The sequence below is a fragment of the Nyctereutes procyonoides genome, unplaced genomic scaffold (genome assembly GCF_905146905.1).
Source record: "Nyctereutes procyonoides isolate TBG_1078 unplaced genomic scaffold, NYPRO_anot_genome, whole genome shotgun sequence".
In the NCBI taxonomy this organism is placed as follows: domain Eukaryota; kingdom Metazoa; phylum Chordata; class Mammalia; order Carnivora; family Canidae; genus Nyctereutes; species Nyctereutes procyonoides.
The window spans coordinates 31,174,950-31,195,452 of NW_026575133.1; the positions used below are offsets into that span (position 1 = coordinate 31,174,950).

The 20,503-nt window shown below is 45.0% G+C and overlaps 1 protein-coding gene across 2 annotated transcripts in view; it reads right to left on the bottom strand.

Moving 5' to 3' along the window:
• The window catches only part of CUNH10orf143 (chromosome unknown C10orf143 homolog), a 34,788-nt gene that overhangs the window by 1,650 nt on the left and 12,635 nt on the right, over positions 1 to 20,503 (bottom strand). For both annotated transcript variants that reach the window (XM_055346168.1, XM_055346167.1), the window contains exons 2-3: positions 12,712 to 12,819; positions 12,542 to 12,604 (exon numbers count right to left, since the gene is read on the bottom strand). In XM_055346168.1, the coding sequence (XP_055202143.1) occupies positions 12,542 to 12,604; positions 12,712 to 12,819 (171 nt within the window). The remainder of the gene's footprint in view (positions 1 to 12,541; positions 12,605 to 12,711; positions 12,820 to 20,503) is intronic.

A 20,503-nucleotide genomic window follows, 5' to 3' on the forward strand; every position in this document is an offset into this window, starting at 1 on the left:
AACAGTCCCAGAGATGCATGTGTAACAGGCATCCTTTACAAAAGGACGTCTTGCAAACACTGGATTGAACAAAATCAAACGAGTGTCTTTACCATGATTCTTGTTCTTTGATCATCTATGCATCAAATCTCCAAAAAGTGGGGAGGGGATGTAGCTTTTCCCAAACGTCTCTGGCCAGGAAGCTCCTGCAGTGAGACTCTAGGCAGAGGCACCCGGTGAGACGCTCTGCTCCAGGCACAGGAAGTAGCAGATATGAGGTTAGAGCTGGCAAAGCTCCCTGTGAGGTGCTGTGGGACAGAGAATGCAGCAGACGGGCTCAGGAGGCCAGACTCCAGAGGCAGGGGCCTCTTTCTGGGGGACAGTGGATGGCCTGGTGGGAAGGGGACCAGACAATGCTCTTCATCATCGTCTTCTCCTTCTCCTTCATCATCATCATCATCATCATCATCATCATCATCATCACTGTTGCCAACAGCACCACCACCATGTGGCTCATTAACTAAATTTTCTTTTTAAAAAGGTCTTTCCTGGGGATCCCTGGGTGGCTCAGCAGTTTAGTGCCTGCCTTTGGCCCAGCGTGCCATCCTGGAGTCCCGGGATTGAGTCCTGCATTGGGTTCCCGGCATGGAGCCTGCTTCTCCCTCTGCCTGTGTCTCTGCCTCTGTGTCTCTCATGAATAAATAAGTAAAATCTTTAAAAAATAATAAATAAAAAGGTCTTCACTGAGAGGTCTCCGTCTGGCCCCACCCGCCCTCCTGTGGCACAATGGGGTTATGTGAAGATGTGCTGGAGGCAGAACGGATCAGACTGGAAACAGTGAGACAGACAGAGCCACATCACTATGAAAACCCAGACCCAGGATCTTAAGCACAAAAGAACCTGCAGAACCTGCTCCTTTAAGCCTCTCAGCCAATGGTGGGTCAGGTTCCCACATCGTCCCATTCACTCTTCTCGACGCGTTCTAATTATCAATGTCCCTCTTGCAGCACGGAGCCACGGTGACACCCGAAGAGGAGCCTGCCCTGCCCCTGATCTAGAGGGAGGGTGTGGGGTCCAAGGACTCTGCAGTGTGACAGGCGGGGTCTGGGCGCTGACCGCGTCTCTGACTCAACAGGAGCCTTCCCCCAAGTCTCATGCTCACTGACGATGCCCTGTTGCCCCATCAGGCTTGAAAGTCATCTTGTAAGAAACAGTAGGAACACATGGCTTTTGATAAAATACAACTCTGACATTTTTCTACAATGAGAAAGACGTTTGTTAAAGGCAGCTTTTCTTCGTTTCTAATACTGTGATACAAGGGCCTCGGGCCCAGGCGGTCCGCACGTGGACACAGCAGAATGACAGTGTCAAAGCAGGAATCCTCTCACCCGCAGAGACAGAAGCATCGTGTCGCATTCGAGGGATCCTGCAGATTACCGGCCGCCTTCCCGTCAAACACAGAAGTCAGAAGGCAGTGAGAGGGCTATTCAAAGTGCTGACCGACAATCCCTGGAGAGTTCTAGATCCAACCAAACTAGCCCCCAGAAACCAAGGCGCTCCTGAAACAGCCCGGGGACACAGACAGGCTGTCACTAGCAGACCCAGCTTGTGACAAATACCGAAGAGAATCCTGCAGGCTGATCTGAAAGGATACTGGACAGACCTCAGGAAGCCTAAGTCACATTTTTCCGAAAGTGCTAACTTGCCTTGTAATACAGTTCACCCTCTCCTTGGGATGGAACAGATTTTACTCTTCGCAAAGCTTTTGTTCTGTTCCTCTAGTCAGCCGAAGATGCGCTGCTCCTCTCATCTGGAAGAAATAACGTGAATGTGGTTTGTTTCCTAATTATTACCACTGAGTAAGAGTTCATCTTTCTCTCCCTCCATCCAAGCTACCTTACCAGTGAGCCCACCGCCTGGGGCCTCCTGCATCAGAGGGCCCCCTCTGGCCGTGCCTCTCCATGGGGTAAAGAATCCACAGGGCCAGTGGGATGTTCTGACCCTAAGCCCCTGTCCCCCTTCCAGAGCCTACTTCCTGGTCCCGGGCCAGACTTTCTCCAGGTACATTCTCCTGAGGACAGACCACCCCACTGCTGCCCTACTCCAAGGGGTAGCTGCTTGTTGGAGAGGGTTATGTGAGGTGGGAGTGGGGATGACAAGGAGCCCGGACTGTCCTTTTAATGTGCTCAAGGCCCCATGTCATGCAGGACAGAGTCTGGGCTGTGCCCAGGAGCCAGCTTTCCCTCATCCCAGCAGATCCCAGCATGGAACTCCAAGAAATCTAAGAAGTCTGTATTTGAACTGGCCTTCCACCTTGCTCTGAAGGCTTACTTGTCAGCCTGAGTCTGAAGGAGCTGTGGAGAGCCGGGCCCATATCAAGGGAAAGGGCACTGGATTGTAAAGATCACTCTTTTTGCCTCTGTTTCAGATTGTCCCATAGCTCGAAGGCTCTGGAACTTGCCCTAGTCTAACTGCCGTAAGACCCTTCCAGGGGGTGGGAGTGGACAACAGGAACAAAGCTCAGTACTGAGCAGTACTCAGCAATAGCTTGGAACGAGGAACTTGGAACAATAATGAGCAAACACTTTATAATGTCTCCCACTGATTATCCTCGAAGGGATCAAGATTGAGGAACACTGTTCAGACTGGGGGGAAAGGATAAGTGGCTGGGACTGCAGTCTGGGGAGGTGGAGTCAGGCCAGGTGGCATCCCATAACCTTCCCCACTTCTGAGGCTGAGTGGTGCTCATGCTGGGGAGGAAGATCTAGGGCTGCACCCAGGCTCGGGCCTGTGCTGGCAGCAGCTCCACTTGCCCCAAGCAGGCCAACCGACAGCGCTCACGCCCCAGAAGCACGAGGATCACAGAGGAATACTGTTGAGCTTAAGACGACAAACAGGTCATTTTGAAAATAGGGGATACGGAGGAATGTGCGTTCTAGGAAAAGCCTCGAGTTCAAAACTAAAAAACAAACTGCACGCAGAGCTTTCCTGGACTTTAAAAGCAGGCATGGAGGACAGATCCGAAATCCGGTTACCAGGTTGTTCTCTTACATCGCATTATCTCAAACTCCAGATGCAGGCTCTAGTGGAGGGGCACTGGCACTAGGAGCGGATGCTGGGGTCTCACGCAGGCTTCCCCGTGAGGAGCCTGAGGACTTTAAAGAACCCACTTACTGGGTGCTGCTGCTGTCTTTTTAAATTTTTGTTTTAGTTTTTTCATTTTATACCTTTTGACCCCTTTCACCCATTTCTCCAACCCTCATTCCCTGCCTTTGGCATCTACCAATCTGCTCTCAGTATCTATGAGCTGCTTTTTCTTTTTTTAAATAAAAAAATTCCACATGTAAAAAAAAAAATTCCACATGTAAGTGGGATCGTATGAGAGGAGTCTTTTTCTGACTTCTCTCACTCGGCGTAATGCCCTCGAGCTTCATCCTTGTTGTTGCAGGATTTCATTCTCTTTATGGCCGAATAACATTCCACTATGTATATATACGACAGTTTCTTTATCCATTCATCCATCCTATGTTTGAGTGTTCATCTCCTATCCAGCAAGCGTGGCGAATAGTAGTTCTAGCACTATCTGTAGCTTTTCTTGGATTTTCTATGTAATTATATCATCTGGAAATAAGTTTACTTCTTTCCTTTCCAATTTTTACACCATCGCTTCTTTTTCTTAACGTGCCAAAGGTCAGAGCATTATCCCTCCCTGGAGAGTCAGGAACCCAACACACCCGCACACTCGTGCACTAAACAGAAGTGGCGACAGCAGGCAAACTTGTGTTTCCCTCTTCATCAACAGAAATGCTTCCACTAAATATGACAAACCCTACGCCTCCCCAGGATAAACACCTCTATTTCTGGTTTGTGGAGCTTTCATCGTGAGTGGGATTTGGAGGAACTGGATGTTGTTTCTGCATCTATTTAGACAATCATTTGATTTTTTTCTCCTTTTACCAATGTAATAGTTTTTCTAATGTTAACTCATCCAGCTTTTTGAGGACTTTCCCAATTCATCTGTTACTGGTCTGAGTCCACCTTGGTGGACATCCACATTTCCCACGGGGGTGGGGTGCAGGGAGGGCTCCCACTGTACCGGCCATCCTACCCTATGCTTACCACTGCCAGCCCACATGTTCACACAGGCACAGCCCCCCGCCCCCCGACCACATCAAAGATGTCCTGCCACGGTCTTCTGGTGTCTGTTTTCACCAAGAGGTCTGTGGTGAGAGCACCATCCCCCCACCCCCAGAACAATCCATTACGTCTCCCCAGCAGCCCCGCAGGACATCCCCTGTATTGTCTTTCCACTTCCATGTCTTTCCGCATCCATGACAGATGTGCGGAGACATCATGCCCAAGACCCTGGTACTTTGTTCCAGGAGTACAAAAAGGTACAAAAGTGTACCACACCCTCATGAAGCACCGCATTGCCTGGGAGGGAGAACAGAAGAGATACACCCTGCAGATCCTGAGCCCTCACGCCCTAAGGAGAAATAAGCTCATCGTCCTGAACTTGAGGTCTCTCATTCTCAGGAACATTTCTTACTCTTTCAGTTAGTACTAATGTTTTCCATGTTTAAAATTGCATCTAAATGGTACCATTCTATACACAGCCTCCTGTCATTTCCTTAATTCATCCATTCTTATTGTGTATATTTTGTTGAATTAATATACCCAAACCCACTTGTCCATTGTCCTACTGGACAGGTGAGTTGTTCTGGCTTTTTGCTAATAAGCAAGCAATGCTACTATAATTTTTTGTAGACATTTCTTCAGGCATCTGCTAGGGTTCCTTCCCAGGAAGGAATCTTCTGGGTCCCAGGGAGTGCCCGTCACCACCCTTAGCTGGTATCTGATCTCCCAGTCACCATCCCAAGGTACACGGCTTCCAAGGTGGTGGGCAGATCCTTTCACTCCGCATTCCTGCCCACATTTTCATCATCAGCTTCTAATGAGCGACTCAGCACACTGTTCACCATCAGTCTCCTACCGATCATCTTTAAAGAGTTCAAGTTTGGGAAGCAATGCTTTAGATGCGGGGAAAGGATAAGCGGGCAGGACTGAAGCCAGGGGAGGTGGACTAGACAACAGAGGACGTCTCATATCCTCCTCCACACTTCAGAGCTCCGTGACTATTTTTTCTGCTAATTTGATGATTTAAGTTGATACCCTTAATCACTAGCAAGGCTTAATGTCCGTTATGTTTACTGGCTGATTTGGTTTCCTCTTCTCTGAAATGCCAATTCATAGACTTTGTCCATGAACCTGCTAGGTCCATTTGGTATGTCACAACTGTCTTCCTGCTTTACGGCATCTTCTTGAACAGTGATGAGGAATTTGGGTATGCAGTGTGTCTTATGGACAGTCAAGTGTATCAATCTTTTCCCTGTGGCTTTATGAGATTTTATAATTCTCCGTTTATTTACTTTGCACATTTAGGGTCTTTAACCTTCTCTCCAGCTCTCAGGATTGATCTGTGTGTAGGGCAGAGATCTGATTTTTCCTCATACAGATGGCCACACGTCTTAGCAGTTAGAGGACCTGGTGGCTCCCACCTGAGTTGCCTTCTCTGCAATGCACTAAGCTGCGTTATACCCAAGTTTAAAGCCCTCAAACTTATTTCACTGGTCTATTTCCCTATCCCTCGGCCAACAGCACATTGTCTGAATTCTTACAAGTTGGTAATGCATCTTGACATCTGACAGGTGGGTGATCTTTGTCACCTTGTTCTTCCGCTTCAAAATTATCTGGCTACACATGTCTTTCCTCAATTCTGGGAAATTCTCAGCCACTGTTTTTTCAAAAGCCACGAGTCTTTTCAAGTCAGGCCTTTTCATTATCTCTTCCTCTCCTGTTCTCTAAATTTGTTCTTCTGGATTTCCTGACAAGCCTTCCATTCTTTCCTCTCTCAATTACACTTTCATACTTTCCATCTCTTTATGTCCCAAGCTGTTTGGGATGACTTCCCCAGATAAACTAGTTCACTAATTCTGTCTTTAACTATGTCTTACTTCAATGATTGTATTACTCACTTTTAGGTTTTTTTTTTTTTTTCGGCCTTCCAATTCTTTTTCCACACTGTGCTCTCCTTTCATTATGCCTCTGTCTTCTTAAGATTTAGTTTTATTTTTAGAGAGAGTCCCTGAGTGGGGGGAGGGGCAGAGGGTGAGTAAGAACTTCAAGCAGACTCCCTGTTGAGTGCAGAGCCCGACACGGGGCTCGATCTCAGGACTCTGAGCCAAAACTGAGAGTCAGTCTTAACCGACTGTACCACCGGGGTACCCCTGGCTGTTTCTTCTTAATCAGTTTTTTTTGAAATTTCAAACAATTATCTTTATAGTGAACTTCACATAGTGAGATTCTTTTATATTTCAGAATCTTGGAGGTTTGTATTCTCGTTATAATTCCTGAGGTGCCCCCCCCCCACGCCCCGCAGTGGTAGATCTGTTTATGTTGTTTATACTCTGAGGCGACATCCTCCACGCACATGGTCTCAGCTCTGAATGCTGTGTGCCTCGGATGGTGGGGGTGCACTCGCAGGATGATTCTGCATTTGCCACTGTCCAAGGCTTAAAGGACTTCAAGAGTCTGTATCTATTTTATGTCCGTGCTTTTCTTTTGGTTCATGTACCACTGGGACAGAACAGATTTGGAGCCCACACCCATGTATGGTCTGCTATTTTAATGTCTAATCCCCTTAAGGTACAGAGAGATGATCTGGGCTCAAGACTTTATGCAAGGCTCCAAGTTCTGGCTCCCATGCCTCCACTGGTCAAAGTCACATCTGCCGCTGGGCATTAGAATTCCAGCCCCCAGCCTCCCTCCCCCCCGCCCATTCCAGGACCAACCCCAACAAAGGAGGACCTCGTAACAGCCACCAGGGATGGGTCCGTATGTGATGCTCTTGTCTTCTCTCTGCACTCACCAAAGTGACCATGTACCTGACACTCTCACCTGGAGCAGAAGGCAGCACACAAGCATCAGCACAGCCTGGTAGGCTCCTAGACAGTCTAAATTACCTTTTCCTTAAAGCACTTTTAATCCATGTCACCATCTCCTCATACTTCCACTTACTTTATTTATAGAGAAAGAAGTGTTCGCTTTGTTTCTCTGGTCATCTAAAAGCTCTGGGATCCTTCAGAGTCTGGAAACATAGTTTAAAAAAAAGAAAACAAAACTATTTTCTTGGTTCCCATACTCTAGAGAAAACATTTATTGCCAGAAGCTAAATCTGAAGATTTTGTAAGCAAGTCTATTCAAACCCCTCTATTTTGGGATTCACAATTGGCTATACTGACACAGCCAAACTCTTCTCCTGGCCAGGCCACTCTTCCAGATAATAGTAATTCAGTGCCGTGCCTTCGCCAAGGAGCTCTCCTTGCGTCTGGGCGTGATGTCTGCGAAGAGCCGGGCCCTCACGGCATGCCTCCCAGTGGGTTAGAGCTGCTCTCTGCACCCAGTGTGGGGCAGGGAGCCTGGCAGTCAACACACACCCAGACCAAGAGGAGCAGAGATGGGTAGAGAGGGGCGGGCTGCAAAGGGAGCTGGAGCCCCAGCCTGCCCTTCGACCATGGAGAACCCGATTCTCCTTATCTGTAAATGGACGGGGTTCAATGAATCTAGGGTCCCCGACAAACCCGGGGAAAATGGACAAGCATAATTTGATTCTCACAGAATAATCAATGAAATTCCCTTGATCCACCTGATTGTGTTTTCTCCTCTCAGGACATATGAATAAAAGACTGACAAGAACTAGCTATTGCTGAAACAGGACACAAAGACCAGACCACTGCACATCGATCTTCCTTCATCTGTGTCAGGACATTACATTTTCATCTCGGTCTCATCCGCGGCTTGACACCTGGGCCACTGAGCTTGGCCACAGCCATCGCCCTGCTGCGATGCAGGCACAGGAGAAAGGCAGACGCTCGTGCACACAGGTTCTGGGGCTGTTCCTGTTTTAGTGCTTTGTTTAGAGCTGCTACAGACATAGGGAGAATTATCAATAAGACAGGTAAGTAAAATAAAACAAATATTTTAAAGGTCAACCATTTGGAGATAAAAAAGTGCAAAGAAAGTGAGTGTATCCACTTAGAATCAAAATAATCACACGTGGGCTGCCCCGCCATCCCTGCAGGGGTGCCAGGCAGCAGGCATAGACCAAGGCCCCGATGCCAGGCCCTCGATTTCTGCTCCCGCCCCCTCGTCCCCACAGTCGGACGGGGCATCTCAGTGTCAAAAAGTGAGTAGAACAGCAGCTCACTGAGACCACTCGCATAGTATTTGCCCTCAACACCAATTAACGGGCTGTAATCCAAAATCAACTTGTTGGGTTGTGTGGGGGGAAGGGTCCATAAAACAAAAATGTCATGTTTTGCACTTTGGCCTTTATATGACAATTCTCTACAAGTCTGGGTGATAAAATCCAGTTAACCCCAGATAACAGAACACACACACACCAGCGAGCAACATTAAGGACCTGACTCTTTCTCAATCTAATGCCCAGGCGCGCCACACCACCAGCTGACCCCGAGGGGGAGCAGGTTCTGGCCATGCTCCCCAACACAGAGCTTGCTGGGCTAGACCCAGGGACCGGAGAGAGGGCAACAAAGAACCAGAGGCCCATGTTTAAAACAGCAAACCCAAGAGGACTTGTCCACTCATTAGGTAATTAACCCAGGAAGGGAACAGTCAGAAAGGAACCTAGGTATTCCATGTGGGGAATTTAATGTGGCTTCAAGCACACAAATGGTGGAAGAGCAGAAGAGCCACATGGGGAAGGGCAAGGCCACCAACTATTCCCCAGGTGGGGAGGGCGGAGGGAGGCAGTGGCATGACCAGAGCCCAGTAGCCCATGCCACCCAGCAGGAGCTGGGAGCAAGGGGGACAGCTTTGCAGGAGCTGGTACCTGGGAAGGAAGGGGCAGAGGGAGAGGTGCTCTGGATTCCATCTCGCACTCCAGCATCCAGGGTCAGAAACCAGAGGCCAATGAGTTCCCCCAACACCCAGCAGAGCAGAGCAAAGGTGGGGAACAGAGCTGAGAAAAGACAGGCAGGTGACCATCATGCCAACCTGGTAAGATCTGAGAGTGGCCTGCCCCTGAAGGGCTCCTGCACCGGGGTGCGGTGTCAAAAGACACCGGACATGGGACGCCTTCCCATGTCTCAGCGGTGGCTCAGCGGTGGAGCATCTGCCTTCGGCTCAGGGCGTGACCCCAGGGTCCTGGGATCAAATCCCGCATCAGGCTCCCTGCAGGGAGCCTGCTTCTGTCTCTGCCTCTCTCAGGAATAAACAAATAAAATCTTAAAAAAAAATTTGAAGAGACCAGACATGACTGGGAAAACACGGTGGCGGGAACACAGCATCTCCACTTAGCAAATGAGGGAAATCTGTTCTGGCTCTAGTTTCCGGCCGTCTACCGCCCCGGCCCCACCGCGTAGCTTCACTGGATTGCCGCAGAGCGCCCGCGAAGCCCCGGTAGGTCTCCCGTTAAATGAATCTGCAGAAGACGACGTGGCGTCCGCCTGGCCCTGGGCTACCGTGGCCCCGGGGCCAGCAGGCTGAGTGACCCGGGGACGCAGCGAGCGCCCTGGCGGGCTGGGCCCCGCTGAGCGGCCCCCTGTGAAGGAAGGAGGGTCCCGCGGGCGGCCACCGGCCATCGGCACTGCTCTGGGCTCGCAGCCTCAGACAGGGCAGCAGAGAAGGGCAGCCTGGCCCCGGGGACACCCGGGAGGACGGAGCGCCACATCCCGCGGCAAGGACGGGGACGGTCTCCCTGCGGTCGTCAGTAACCCGAGCGGGGCGAAGCAGGGCTAAGAGGAGGCGCCCCTATGAGCGGCGAGCGCCACGGCGGGGTCCTCCTGCCAGGCGGAGCAGCGGTCCCCGCAAAGGCAGTCAGCACAGAGGGGACCACGTGGGGTGGGGACCACATGCCAACCTGGAAACAAGGTGGACGAATTCAATCGAAAAAGTCCCCACGCACCTGAGAAGCCAAGACCCTGCACTGGTGAGAAACGATTCATGTTAAAGACGAGGAAACGCCCCGGAGGAGAAAGACAGCAGGTGCCCAGGCATGAGCTGAGACAGCCGCGCGGGGACTCAGAGCAGGACTGGCCAGTCAGCCCAGGTCCTGGCGAGTCAGCAGCACACCGGAAAACCAGGTGCAAGGGAGGTTCTGGGGGGAGCAAGCAGCCAGGGAGTTTCCAGGGAGAGCACCAAGGGAGATTCTGGAGGGAGTACCCAGGGAGGTTCTGGGGGGAGTACCCAGGGAGGTTCTGGGGGAAGCATCCAGAGAGGTTCCTGGGGAAGCAAGCACCCAGGGAGTTTCCGGGGGGAGCACTCAGGGAGGTTATGGGGGGACCTCCCAGGGAGGTTATCGGAGGGAGGACCAAAGAAGGTGAGACTCATACCCAAGTTTCCCTTTAGGGCTCTACAGACCCCTCGATGCAACCTTTGCTTCTCTGACCCCAGGTCTCCACCCTGGGTCCACTCAGGACCAATGGTACAGGACAGGGCACACTCATGCACACAGGTGCACATCTGTGAATGGACCTATGTGTCTAATAAAGTCTTCTGAAATTTGGAATTGCTGCCCATCAGTGATTTACTGTTAAGCACTTCTCCCTGGGATCTTGCATTTCTAAAAATACTGTTTGCTTTTTATTTAACACTGAACCTCCTGATGTTCCAGAATACAAAAATAGTGTCTTTTATTTTAAAAGCTTAGGAGAGAAACTAGCCATATTATTAGAAAAAGAAGATATACGCAGCTATAGTCTGTTCAAATATCAAGAGGTGTGACTTTTCAAATTCACATTTCAATCTTTATTTACATAAGACTTTTAGAAACAGTAGGAGTAAATATTAAATCACCCAAGCCTGGGTGAAATTTTATTGAGAGTAACTACAGATAAAGGGAAACTGATTTTTTAAAGTCAGTTTCTGAAATTTAGATAAAAAGAATATCGAGCACTAAGGAAAAAATGATGTATTTACATATCAATATAGGTTCTCTGCTCACAGATTCATTTCCTATGAAACAGAACAGAGGCAAGCTTGGGGAGTTACAAAGGAAGGAAAAATCCTAATCAAATAGAAACTGTTGTTCAAACAGAATATTAGCTAAAATGATCCAATCAGTTGCTTGAGCCAATTTTTTTTTTTCTTTAAGCCATTCATGCCAGAACACAACGTCTCAGAGCATTAAGAATCCATATTACGTTCCAAGTGTTTGCCTAACAGATGGGGGGATTTGAAAGATACATTCCATGGAAATGGGATGAGAACCAGGAAGGTTACCAGTTAGTAACCAGCATTAACACAATTTACTCATAATGAGGCCATATTTCTCAAGGTAAACATTATGGATTTGTATTCCAGGGCATGTCTGGCTGTTAAAGGAATCAATCTAAAATACAGTAAGTTCAAATTGCCAATCTTTGACTTCATCATTGTTTAGGGCTGCACCATGGAATGCAGCATAACATGCAGAAATTCTCCAGAAGATAAGCGTAAGAAAAGCATGCCTTCATTGAAGGAGTCAGACACTAAGCTCTGTTTTCATATTTCTCCAGTGACTTCAGATGATCAGAGGTTCACATGGGCAATAACTGGCACAGTGTTAGGTCTTCATTTGAAACAAAATCATTGCCTCTCATTGTAAAACACAGTAGCTTGCAATATGCCCATTCAAAATCTTAGAACTGGCCAACTCAACCTTTTGCTCATCAAAAACAGAGCGATACTTTTTTCTAAAATTCTTTAGGGGGAATCTAAGAAATGATCACATACACAGATACACACACACACACACACACACACACACAGACCCACATTCTCCTGGTTTCTATGTGACAGTTAAATGTAATTCTATTTTATTGCAATATTAAGAACCTAAATTTAAAATTAAAGAAACAAACAAGAATTACAGAGGTTATCAAAGACATTAACTTGTTCTTAGAATAAGTCCAAAATTAGTAACACAGGTATTACTTATTAGTATTAATAAATATTAATTACAGGTATTAGTAACTCGTGTATACTTTACAATATCCTGCCCAATATGGAAACTGAGAATCTAACTCTGGCCATGTTAGACCTCCTTTACTTTGAATTAATGGTGTGAACACTGCATTTCTCCTTCTGAAATCTGAGGTTTCTGTGAAGTTTACGGAACACAAAAACTAGCTCAAACAGGGAAATAAGAAAACAATGTCAATCCCTATTCGGATAATTAACTGAGGTCAAGGCTTCTCTCCAAGATGTCCTCAAATGACCTCTATTAACTGTATCCGGTGGCCTGTTCCCTTCCCTGAACCCTGTGTTAAGAAAAAATTTTAAGTGCATTTTCTTTTTTTTTTTTTCCAATCTCAAGCTGGAAACAAATCAGTTTGCACCCCAGCAGAACACCAAGAAAAGCTTAAATCAATCTGCACCTTTTTATTTACATCCCTCAGTCCTTAGAAATGTAATTGCCGTTTTTATTAACTTTGTTTTATGGATCTAATATTTAAGAACAAGTCTGTCTTTTATGTCACAGCAAGAAGGTTAATGCACTTACAGACTCCCCCGCCATACATCTCGGGCAAGGCTGGGCCCAGCTCCTTCCGTCGTTCTGAGGAATCTATTTAACAAATCACAGCCACAGATGCATCAGAACAGTGATTATTTACACTTTGTATTAAAATATTTAAATGGGTCATAGCTGGCCTGGTGGGAACAGGAACCTACCCCCACACGTGGCAGCCCCTCGCCGCTGCAGGACACGGGGGCACTGAGCTTCACAGGGGCTTGGCCCCACTCTGGCCCGGCTGCTTCTCCTCTCCTGCATGCCCGTTTCTGAAAGACACCAAACGTCACTTGAGGAGGCTCCTGGAGCACTCGGCACTAATTGGATTTGCCTTCTGCAAACTTCAGCTGCAAACACAGACCCCTGTGGAGCTGGATGAGTTTATAGGACGTTTGAGGGGTGACTTTAAACATCGTCTTTCAGGAACACGTTCCATCAGTTACATTTAACCTCATTATTTCTAGCAATGTTTGGGGTTTACCTCACTTTATAGATTTAATATAGACATTTTAAACAATTTTGGTCAAAACTCTTATAATAAACTATTGTGATATTGGAAATATACAAAACCTATCAATTTTGTTCGAGAAACTAGCTCTATGCTTCAACACATTTTGCCTAGTTTCGAGTTACATGCTTTCTTAATACAATATAAACAATTCACATGTAAGTAATTCTTTGTCTTACTGACACTGAAGAGCAAATTAATTTTACTTATTTTCAGGTTGCACACATGCTCCATAACTAATAACCTTTGGGAAAGTTAGCACTTGGTTTCTGCTTCCCTGTGAACCTTCTAAAGAAGATAAATCACAAAAACAATCCTCTAATGCTAAAGGAAAAAAATTTTTTTTCACTCTCAAAATACCAAGACTTTGAGCAGTCCCGGTGGCTCAGTGGATTAGCACCGCCTTCGGCCCAGGTTGTGATCCTGGAGACCTGGGATAGAGTCCCGTGTCAGGCTCCCTGCGTGGAGCCTACTTCTCCCTATGCCTGTGTCTCTGCATCTGTCTGTCTGTCTCTCTCTCTCTCTCTGTGTGCCTCTCATTAATAAATAGATAAAATCTTAAAAAAAAAAAAAAAGAAAAAAAAACAAGACTTTGAGCATTGTGAAGGGTAAGTGTTTTCAGGGACACAAAGTTGAGAAGTAGGAAGACGTCTGCAAGTGGTGGTGAAGTCCATCCGTTGTCCCCAGGCCGGCCTGCGGGCCCTGCTGCTGGACAGCTCCCACCAAGTCAGAAAACACAGCCCTTACACGGCAGCTCCCTCTGCTTCTCTGGTCTCCTGCAAACCATCGTCATGGTTTATACCAAATCTGTTTCTTATCTGTACTTATTTGTATTTTCTAAATTGACTTATCTTTTTTCTTTTTTTAATTACTGGATTCACTCAATATATCATGGGTTTAGAGTGCTAGTTTTACTGTCTTCACACATCTTAAAAGACTACACGGCATTTTGAGATTAAACTGGAAAATGCTGAACTTCATGCCGCCCCAGACCACTGAGAAGAATTTCTCAGGTCAGTGCTTGACCTCCTAGAGGCTGAAGATAAGGCAGGTGAGGCAGTCACTGCCTTTCTTATGGTTACCCCCAAACGAAACTACAAATTCTACCTCAAACCATGTCCCGGTCATAACATGAAGTCAGAGAATGTGAAATACAAAGAAAAAGGTAAGAGAAAAGCCACTAGGTCCTGGCATGTGCCCCTTGTGCCCCCACCTCACACCTGCCGTCATAAACTCCGGCGAGCCAGGCCAAGAGGAAAGTCAGAACAGAACAGAGACAGGCACAGTAAAGGGGTGAGAAGTCCATACAAACATGAAGAAACGCCAAAGCGCCTCTCTGTCCAATAAGTAAATAAAATCTAAAAAAGAAAGAAAAAAGAATATAAACTCTCAATTTCTATTTTCTGTAATTGTTATAAGTAGGATTTAAATTTTGTCAAAGGATTTTTTTCAGTATCTGGGTAGATAATTGTACATTTTTTCCTTAGGTTAAATAAATATTAATAGCCTTAATTTACCTATTTAAAGAAAAAGGTTCTTGATTGGGCTCACAGAACAAGACCCAATTGTATGCTGTATACAAGACACATACCTAAAGCAGTCATTCTAGAAAGGCTAAAAAAGTAAAAGGCTGGACAAAAGTAAATGAAACAAAAAGAGAGAAGCAGACCAAATAGAATTCAAGTCCCAAAGTGTAAAACACAAGAGGATGTATTTAATGTTAAAAGCCTCGGCCTGCAATGAAGAGATGATGCTCATGTACACCTAGGCACCAGGAAATACAATTACCATCTTTACGAAGCAGAAGTAACAGGACACCAAAGGAGATGTGTAGAGGCATATGTTAAAAATGGGAGATTGGGGATCCCTGGGTGGCGCAGCGGTTTGGCACCTGCCTTTGGCTCAGGGCGCGATCCTGGAGACCCAGGATCGAATCCCATATCGGGCTCCCGGTGCATGGAGCCTGCTTCTCCCTCTGCCTGTGTCTCTGCCTCTCTCTCTCTCTCTCTCTCTGTGACTATCATAAATAAATAAATTTAAAAAAAATTTAAAATGGGAGATTGAATACACCATCTCCATATAAGGCAGAGCAAGTGCACAAGAAATAAGTTAGGATCTAAGCAATGCCATCAACCAAGGTAGAGTTTATACATATATAGTGAAGTATACACTCCGATAATAGAGAACACATATTTTGCTCAAGAATTTATAGCACCTCCCTACAAATCATCATATATTAGGGCACAAAGAAAACATTAACAATTTCCATAAGATAGAAATACTGCAAATAATATTTTATGATCACAATGCAATAAAAGTAAACATTATTAACAACGACAACAACAAAACAGAAAGACACTTCCACTGGGATATTTAAAAATTCTATTACTGACTCTTAGTGAAAGAGGACAAACTAAAAGTATAGAATTTTTAAAAAAATAATTACGCAGAAAACACTACATATCAGAATCTATGGAATGCATTTACAAGCAGTAATCAGGGGGACCTGGGTGGCTCACCTGGGTAGTTGGGTCACCACCTGGGTGGTTGAATGTCTGCCTTTGGCTCAGGTTGTGATCCTGGGGTCCTGAGATCAAGTCCTGCATTGGGATCCCCGTAGGGAGCCTGCTTCTCCCTCTGCCTATGTCTTTGCCTCTCTCTCTGTGTGTCTCTCATAAGTAAATAAAATATTAAAAAAATAAAGCAATAATCAGAGAAAAATTCATTATATTAATATTTTTACCAATAAAAAAATGAAAAAATAAAATTACCCTGTCAAGAAGCCTTAGCTCATAAACACTAGCGAAAGAAGAACAGTGACCCAAAAGAAAATTCAAGAAAGAAACAACTGAGGGAAAAGCTGACTAAGGAGCGTAGGTTTTCCATTAAAAACAGCAGTGCTAACTAGTAATTCTAAGTCTTACGGGTTTTTTGCGGGAGTTGCGGTGGAAATTAGCAGGGTAGACAACCTACCAGCTACTTGATCAAGAAAAAAAGAGGAGAAAGCACAAATATATAAAATAAGAAATGACACAGGGAAGTGACCAATAAAACAAGAAATCTAAAAAATCCTAAGAGACTCCTTGTAGACCTCTATGCAAACAGACTTAACATGTCACTGACACGGACAACTTCCCAAGGAACTCAGAAGGTCATGACCAAGGCCGGACCCACTGTAGTTAGAGCTGAACCAGACGACAGCCAGAGAAGACAAAGGTTCCTAAGCAGACACCTCCCCAAGGAGCACCAGGACAGACAGCTTCACAGAGGCTTCTACCAAACTCTCAAGACCAGACAGTTCGGCGCTCTACAAAAACTGCTCCAGAGCACTGATGAGGATGGAAAGTCCCCAAGTCCTTTCATGAAGCAAGTGTAATGCTGATAACACCAGATAAAGAAGAACAAAGAAAAAAAACCATGGACCAGTATCCTTCACGAATATCAATGCAGAAATATTAAATAAAACACTAACAAACAGAATCTAGCACCACAGGAAGAAGTTACACACCATGACCAAGTAGGATTTTTTCCAGAAATGAAAGCTGGGTTCAATATTCGAAATCCAGTATCATTCCTCATATTAATTAACCTAAGGAAAAGATGTACAATTATCCACCCAGATACTGAAAAAAAATCCTTTGACAAAATTTAAATCCTACTTATAACAATTACAGAAAAAAGAAATTGAGAGTTTATATTCTTTTTTCTTTTCTTTTAGATTTTATTTATTTATTTGACAGAGAGAGAGCACGCACAAGCAGGGGGAGCAGCAAGCAGAGGGAGAAGCAGGATTCCAGCTGAGTGGAGAGCCTGATGCGGGGCTTGATCCCAGGACTGGGATCATGGCCTGAGCTAAAGGCAGACACTTAACTGACAGAGCCACCCAGATGCCCCAAGAGTTATATTCTTAACATGACAAAATATACATACTTTATTCCTAATGCCAATAGCTTTATTTAATGGGAAAAGAATGGTGGCATTTCCACTAAAATCAAAGCAAGGATGCATGGTCTCCATTTCTGCTTACCACTGCCCTACCCTAGAGGTATTACATTACCCTATATAATTACAAAAGATAAATCAAGCCGAGGCATAAGAATGGGTAAGGAAGTAAAACTATCACTATTTGTAGATGATATCGTAATATATATCTGGAAACCCCCAGAGAATCAATGATAAAACAACCCAAACAATAAAAGAATCAATTGAATAATAGGACACAAAGTTAACATACAAAAATTGCCTTGAAATATAAAATAATAAGATGTTAGAAAAAACCTCATTTTAGATAATTACAACAGGGAAGATTAAATGTTTAGGAATAAATTTAATAGGAATTGCACCCAACCTATACAAGGAGAATTTAAAACAGTCTTGCAAGATATGAAAGCAGAAATGAACAAATGAAAAGGAATCTCCTATTGTTAGTTAGGATGACTTAACATTAAAAAGATGACAGCTGTCCCTAAGTTAATTTATAAAGTCAATGTAATGCCAATAAAAATACCAAGGGACTACGGTACAGACTTACAAAAGTTGATACTAAAGGTCACGTGGAAAAACAAACATGCAAGAATAGCCAAGAAAACCCTGAGGGAATAAATCAGAATCTGTGGAATGCTTTTAAAGCAATAATCAGAAAAAAATTCATTATACTAATATTTTAACCAATAAAAATGAAAAAAATAAAATTAAGCCTACTGGACATTATACTATTAAGACTCTATAATTAGTAGACAAATAGGCAAATGGGACTCAATAAAAAGTTCATAAATAAACCTGAATGTATATGGAAATTTGCCATCACAAGTCACTGTGATAAACATGGACCTTTTAATAAATACATAGTGCTGGGACAACTGGGTAGCCATTTGGAAAAAGATGAAATCAGACATGTACTTTGTATTGTATATAAGAATAACCTCAAATAGATCAAGGATGTAAGAATGGAAGAAAATGAAACTATAGAATTCCTGGAAGAAAACATGGGTGAGCCATTGGTGGTAGAGGGAGACTTTCTCACAATGATTCCACATCCAGAAGCAACGAAACAGAAATTGATAAATTTGACTACATAAAAACAAAAATGTCTGCAGGGCAAAATGAAACAAAACAGTGTCCTAGACAAAATAGAAGATAATTGACAAACTGGAGGATATTATTTGCAGCCTATACCACAGAAAAAAGGCTACCACCCTTAATATATGAAACAAAGGAACAAACGCACAAAAGAAAAATGGGAAAAAGACATGAACAGACAACAAACAAGTTCACAAGTTCAAGCTCACTCACATTTAGAGAAGATCAAAGGAAAAGACTCCACTTGTCACTTGTCTTCTATAAGCTTGGCAAGATGCTGAAGTGTGATGCAGACTCTACCCACAAGGCTGTAGGGAAATGGGCCTCTCCTGCACTTCAAATGTTGCAGGAAACTTGGTGATACCTAACAAAAGCTACAGAGACTTTTTAACCCAGAAAATACACCTGTAGAAACCTACCCAATAGGCACACACACAACAATGTGGGGAAAAAAAGGCTGTACAAGGTTACTCACTGTAGCACTGGTTAGGCTGGAAGATACTGGAAACCACCTAAATGGGCACAGGCAGGAGAATGGCTGGAGAAGCATGGTATGTCCAAGCAATGTGGCTCCAGGCAGCTGAGAAAACCAGAGGAAGTCCTCTGTGGACGGGCTCGCAGCGATTTCCGGGGCATACGGGGAAGTGAACAAGTGCAAAAAACATTTGCAATGCTGCCCTCTATGTAAGAAAGAAGGAGTCTGAGAAAACACAAACCTGTCTGCTCATCTGTACAAAAGAAACACAGGAGGATATGCCAGGAACTAAAGACACTGGCTTCCTGCGGAGAGTGGGTGGGAAAAGGTCAGAGAGAAGGGGGACGACAGGTATAAAGTGGGGGCAGACACTTGGTACAAGTTCTTTGGAAGCTCTAGTCTTAGAACCACAGTAACGTTTCACCTGCCCAAAAGTGAGTACCAAATTTAAATCAACCGGGATGTCAGAGAGAGAAGACCCAAATGGAACACAAAAAATAGCAAATAAAAATATTTTACAAACAAATAACCTAGCCACATTGAAATACAGAACCATCCTCATTCACTCTAAAAAATACTATTTCTAAGACTGGAAATACTGAATATAGTCAGCAAATCTGTTTCTCGAAGATTAGCAATTTTGAAACTATTTTATTGGCATACCAGGATTAAATAAGTAAGTAAACATGTGGTAACTAATGAGAGCCAGGTTTCTCTGTGTTGAAAAGGTTAAGTTACAAATAAGGAAGGAGGAGGCTATTAAAGATGGGGTTGAGGGGGACTGGGTGGCTCAGCTGGTTGAGCATCTGACTCTTGATTTCAGTTTAGGTCATGATCTCAGGGTCATGAGATGGAGCCCCCACGTTAGGCTCCACGCTGGGCGTGGAGTCTGCATGAGAGTCTCTCTCTCCCCCTCCCCCATCCAATAAATAAATCCTTAAGAAAAAAAAAAAAGAACCCAGTGGGGCTGGATCAGGACTGGAAGTATTAGCATGAATGCCCAGTTTTCAATACATATCCAGACAGCAGCACGGAACCACATACAGACGTGTGCATGTGCACATAATAGGAAGTGTAAATAAAAATATACACTGGTGCATATACATACACCAATACGTACACCTCTAGCTGTGTCTACTGAGATGGTGGCATCCTAGTAGTAGCGAGACTACACCCAGCATCCGTGACGGATACTGCTTTCTAGCTACCATCCTCCCGCTGAAGGGATCTAGGCTCCATGGAGAGGGGTTAGTTCAGGCATGGAACGGGGACAGTGTAAGATGAGCCTGAGACATTTTGTGTCACCCCAAATAAGGAAGTTTTTTTTAAAAAAAGGATGAGGACACATCAAAAGACAGAGGCGCCCCATCCTGAAGGAGTACCCCACGGCCAAAGCTGGAACAACATGGGCAATGGAATAAGTAACAACAGCAGTGGATTGCAAGGCAGAGAACCTGTGTACCTGTGAGTCTGACCACGGTGTCAACAAATGAATACACAACTGGGGTGGGGTGGGGGGATAGCGTTCTTTTCAGATGAATTCTAATTAGCAAATGAAAGAGGAATAAGGAAAATACAAAAGCACCATTAAGTAAATGTCATTTCAAACAAGATTTATCCATAGAGGCTAAAATCAGTGAGCAAGTTTAAGGAGAAACAGGATACTGGCACAGCCTCAAAGCAACTCCTTCAAAGTTTTATTAACTAGGAAGAGAAAGGCAGTGGCTTTACAGTGGATGAAATCACCTTCATGGAGTGACAAGGTCACCAACAGCAGTCATGACCAGCATGGTGATGCCGTGATGCCCGGATCTGATGCACTGAGAAGGCGGGACGTCACCTCTGCGGCCTGCATGCCAAATGCACGGCCTTCATCTGATCACAGAAAACG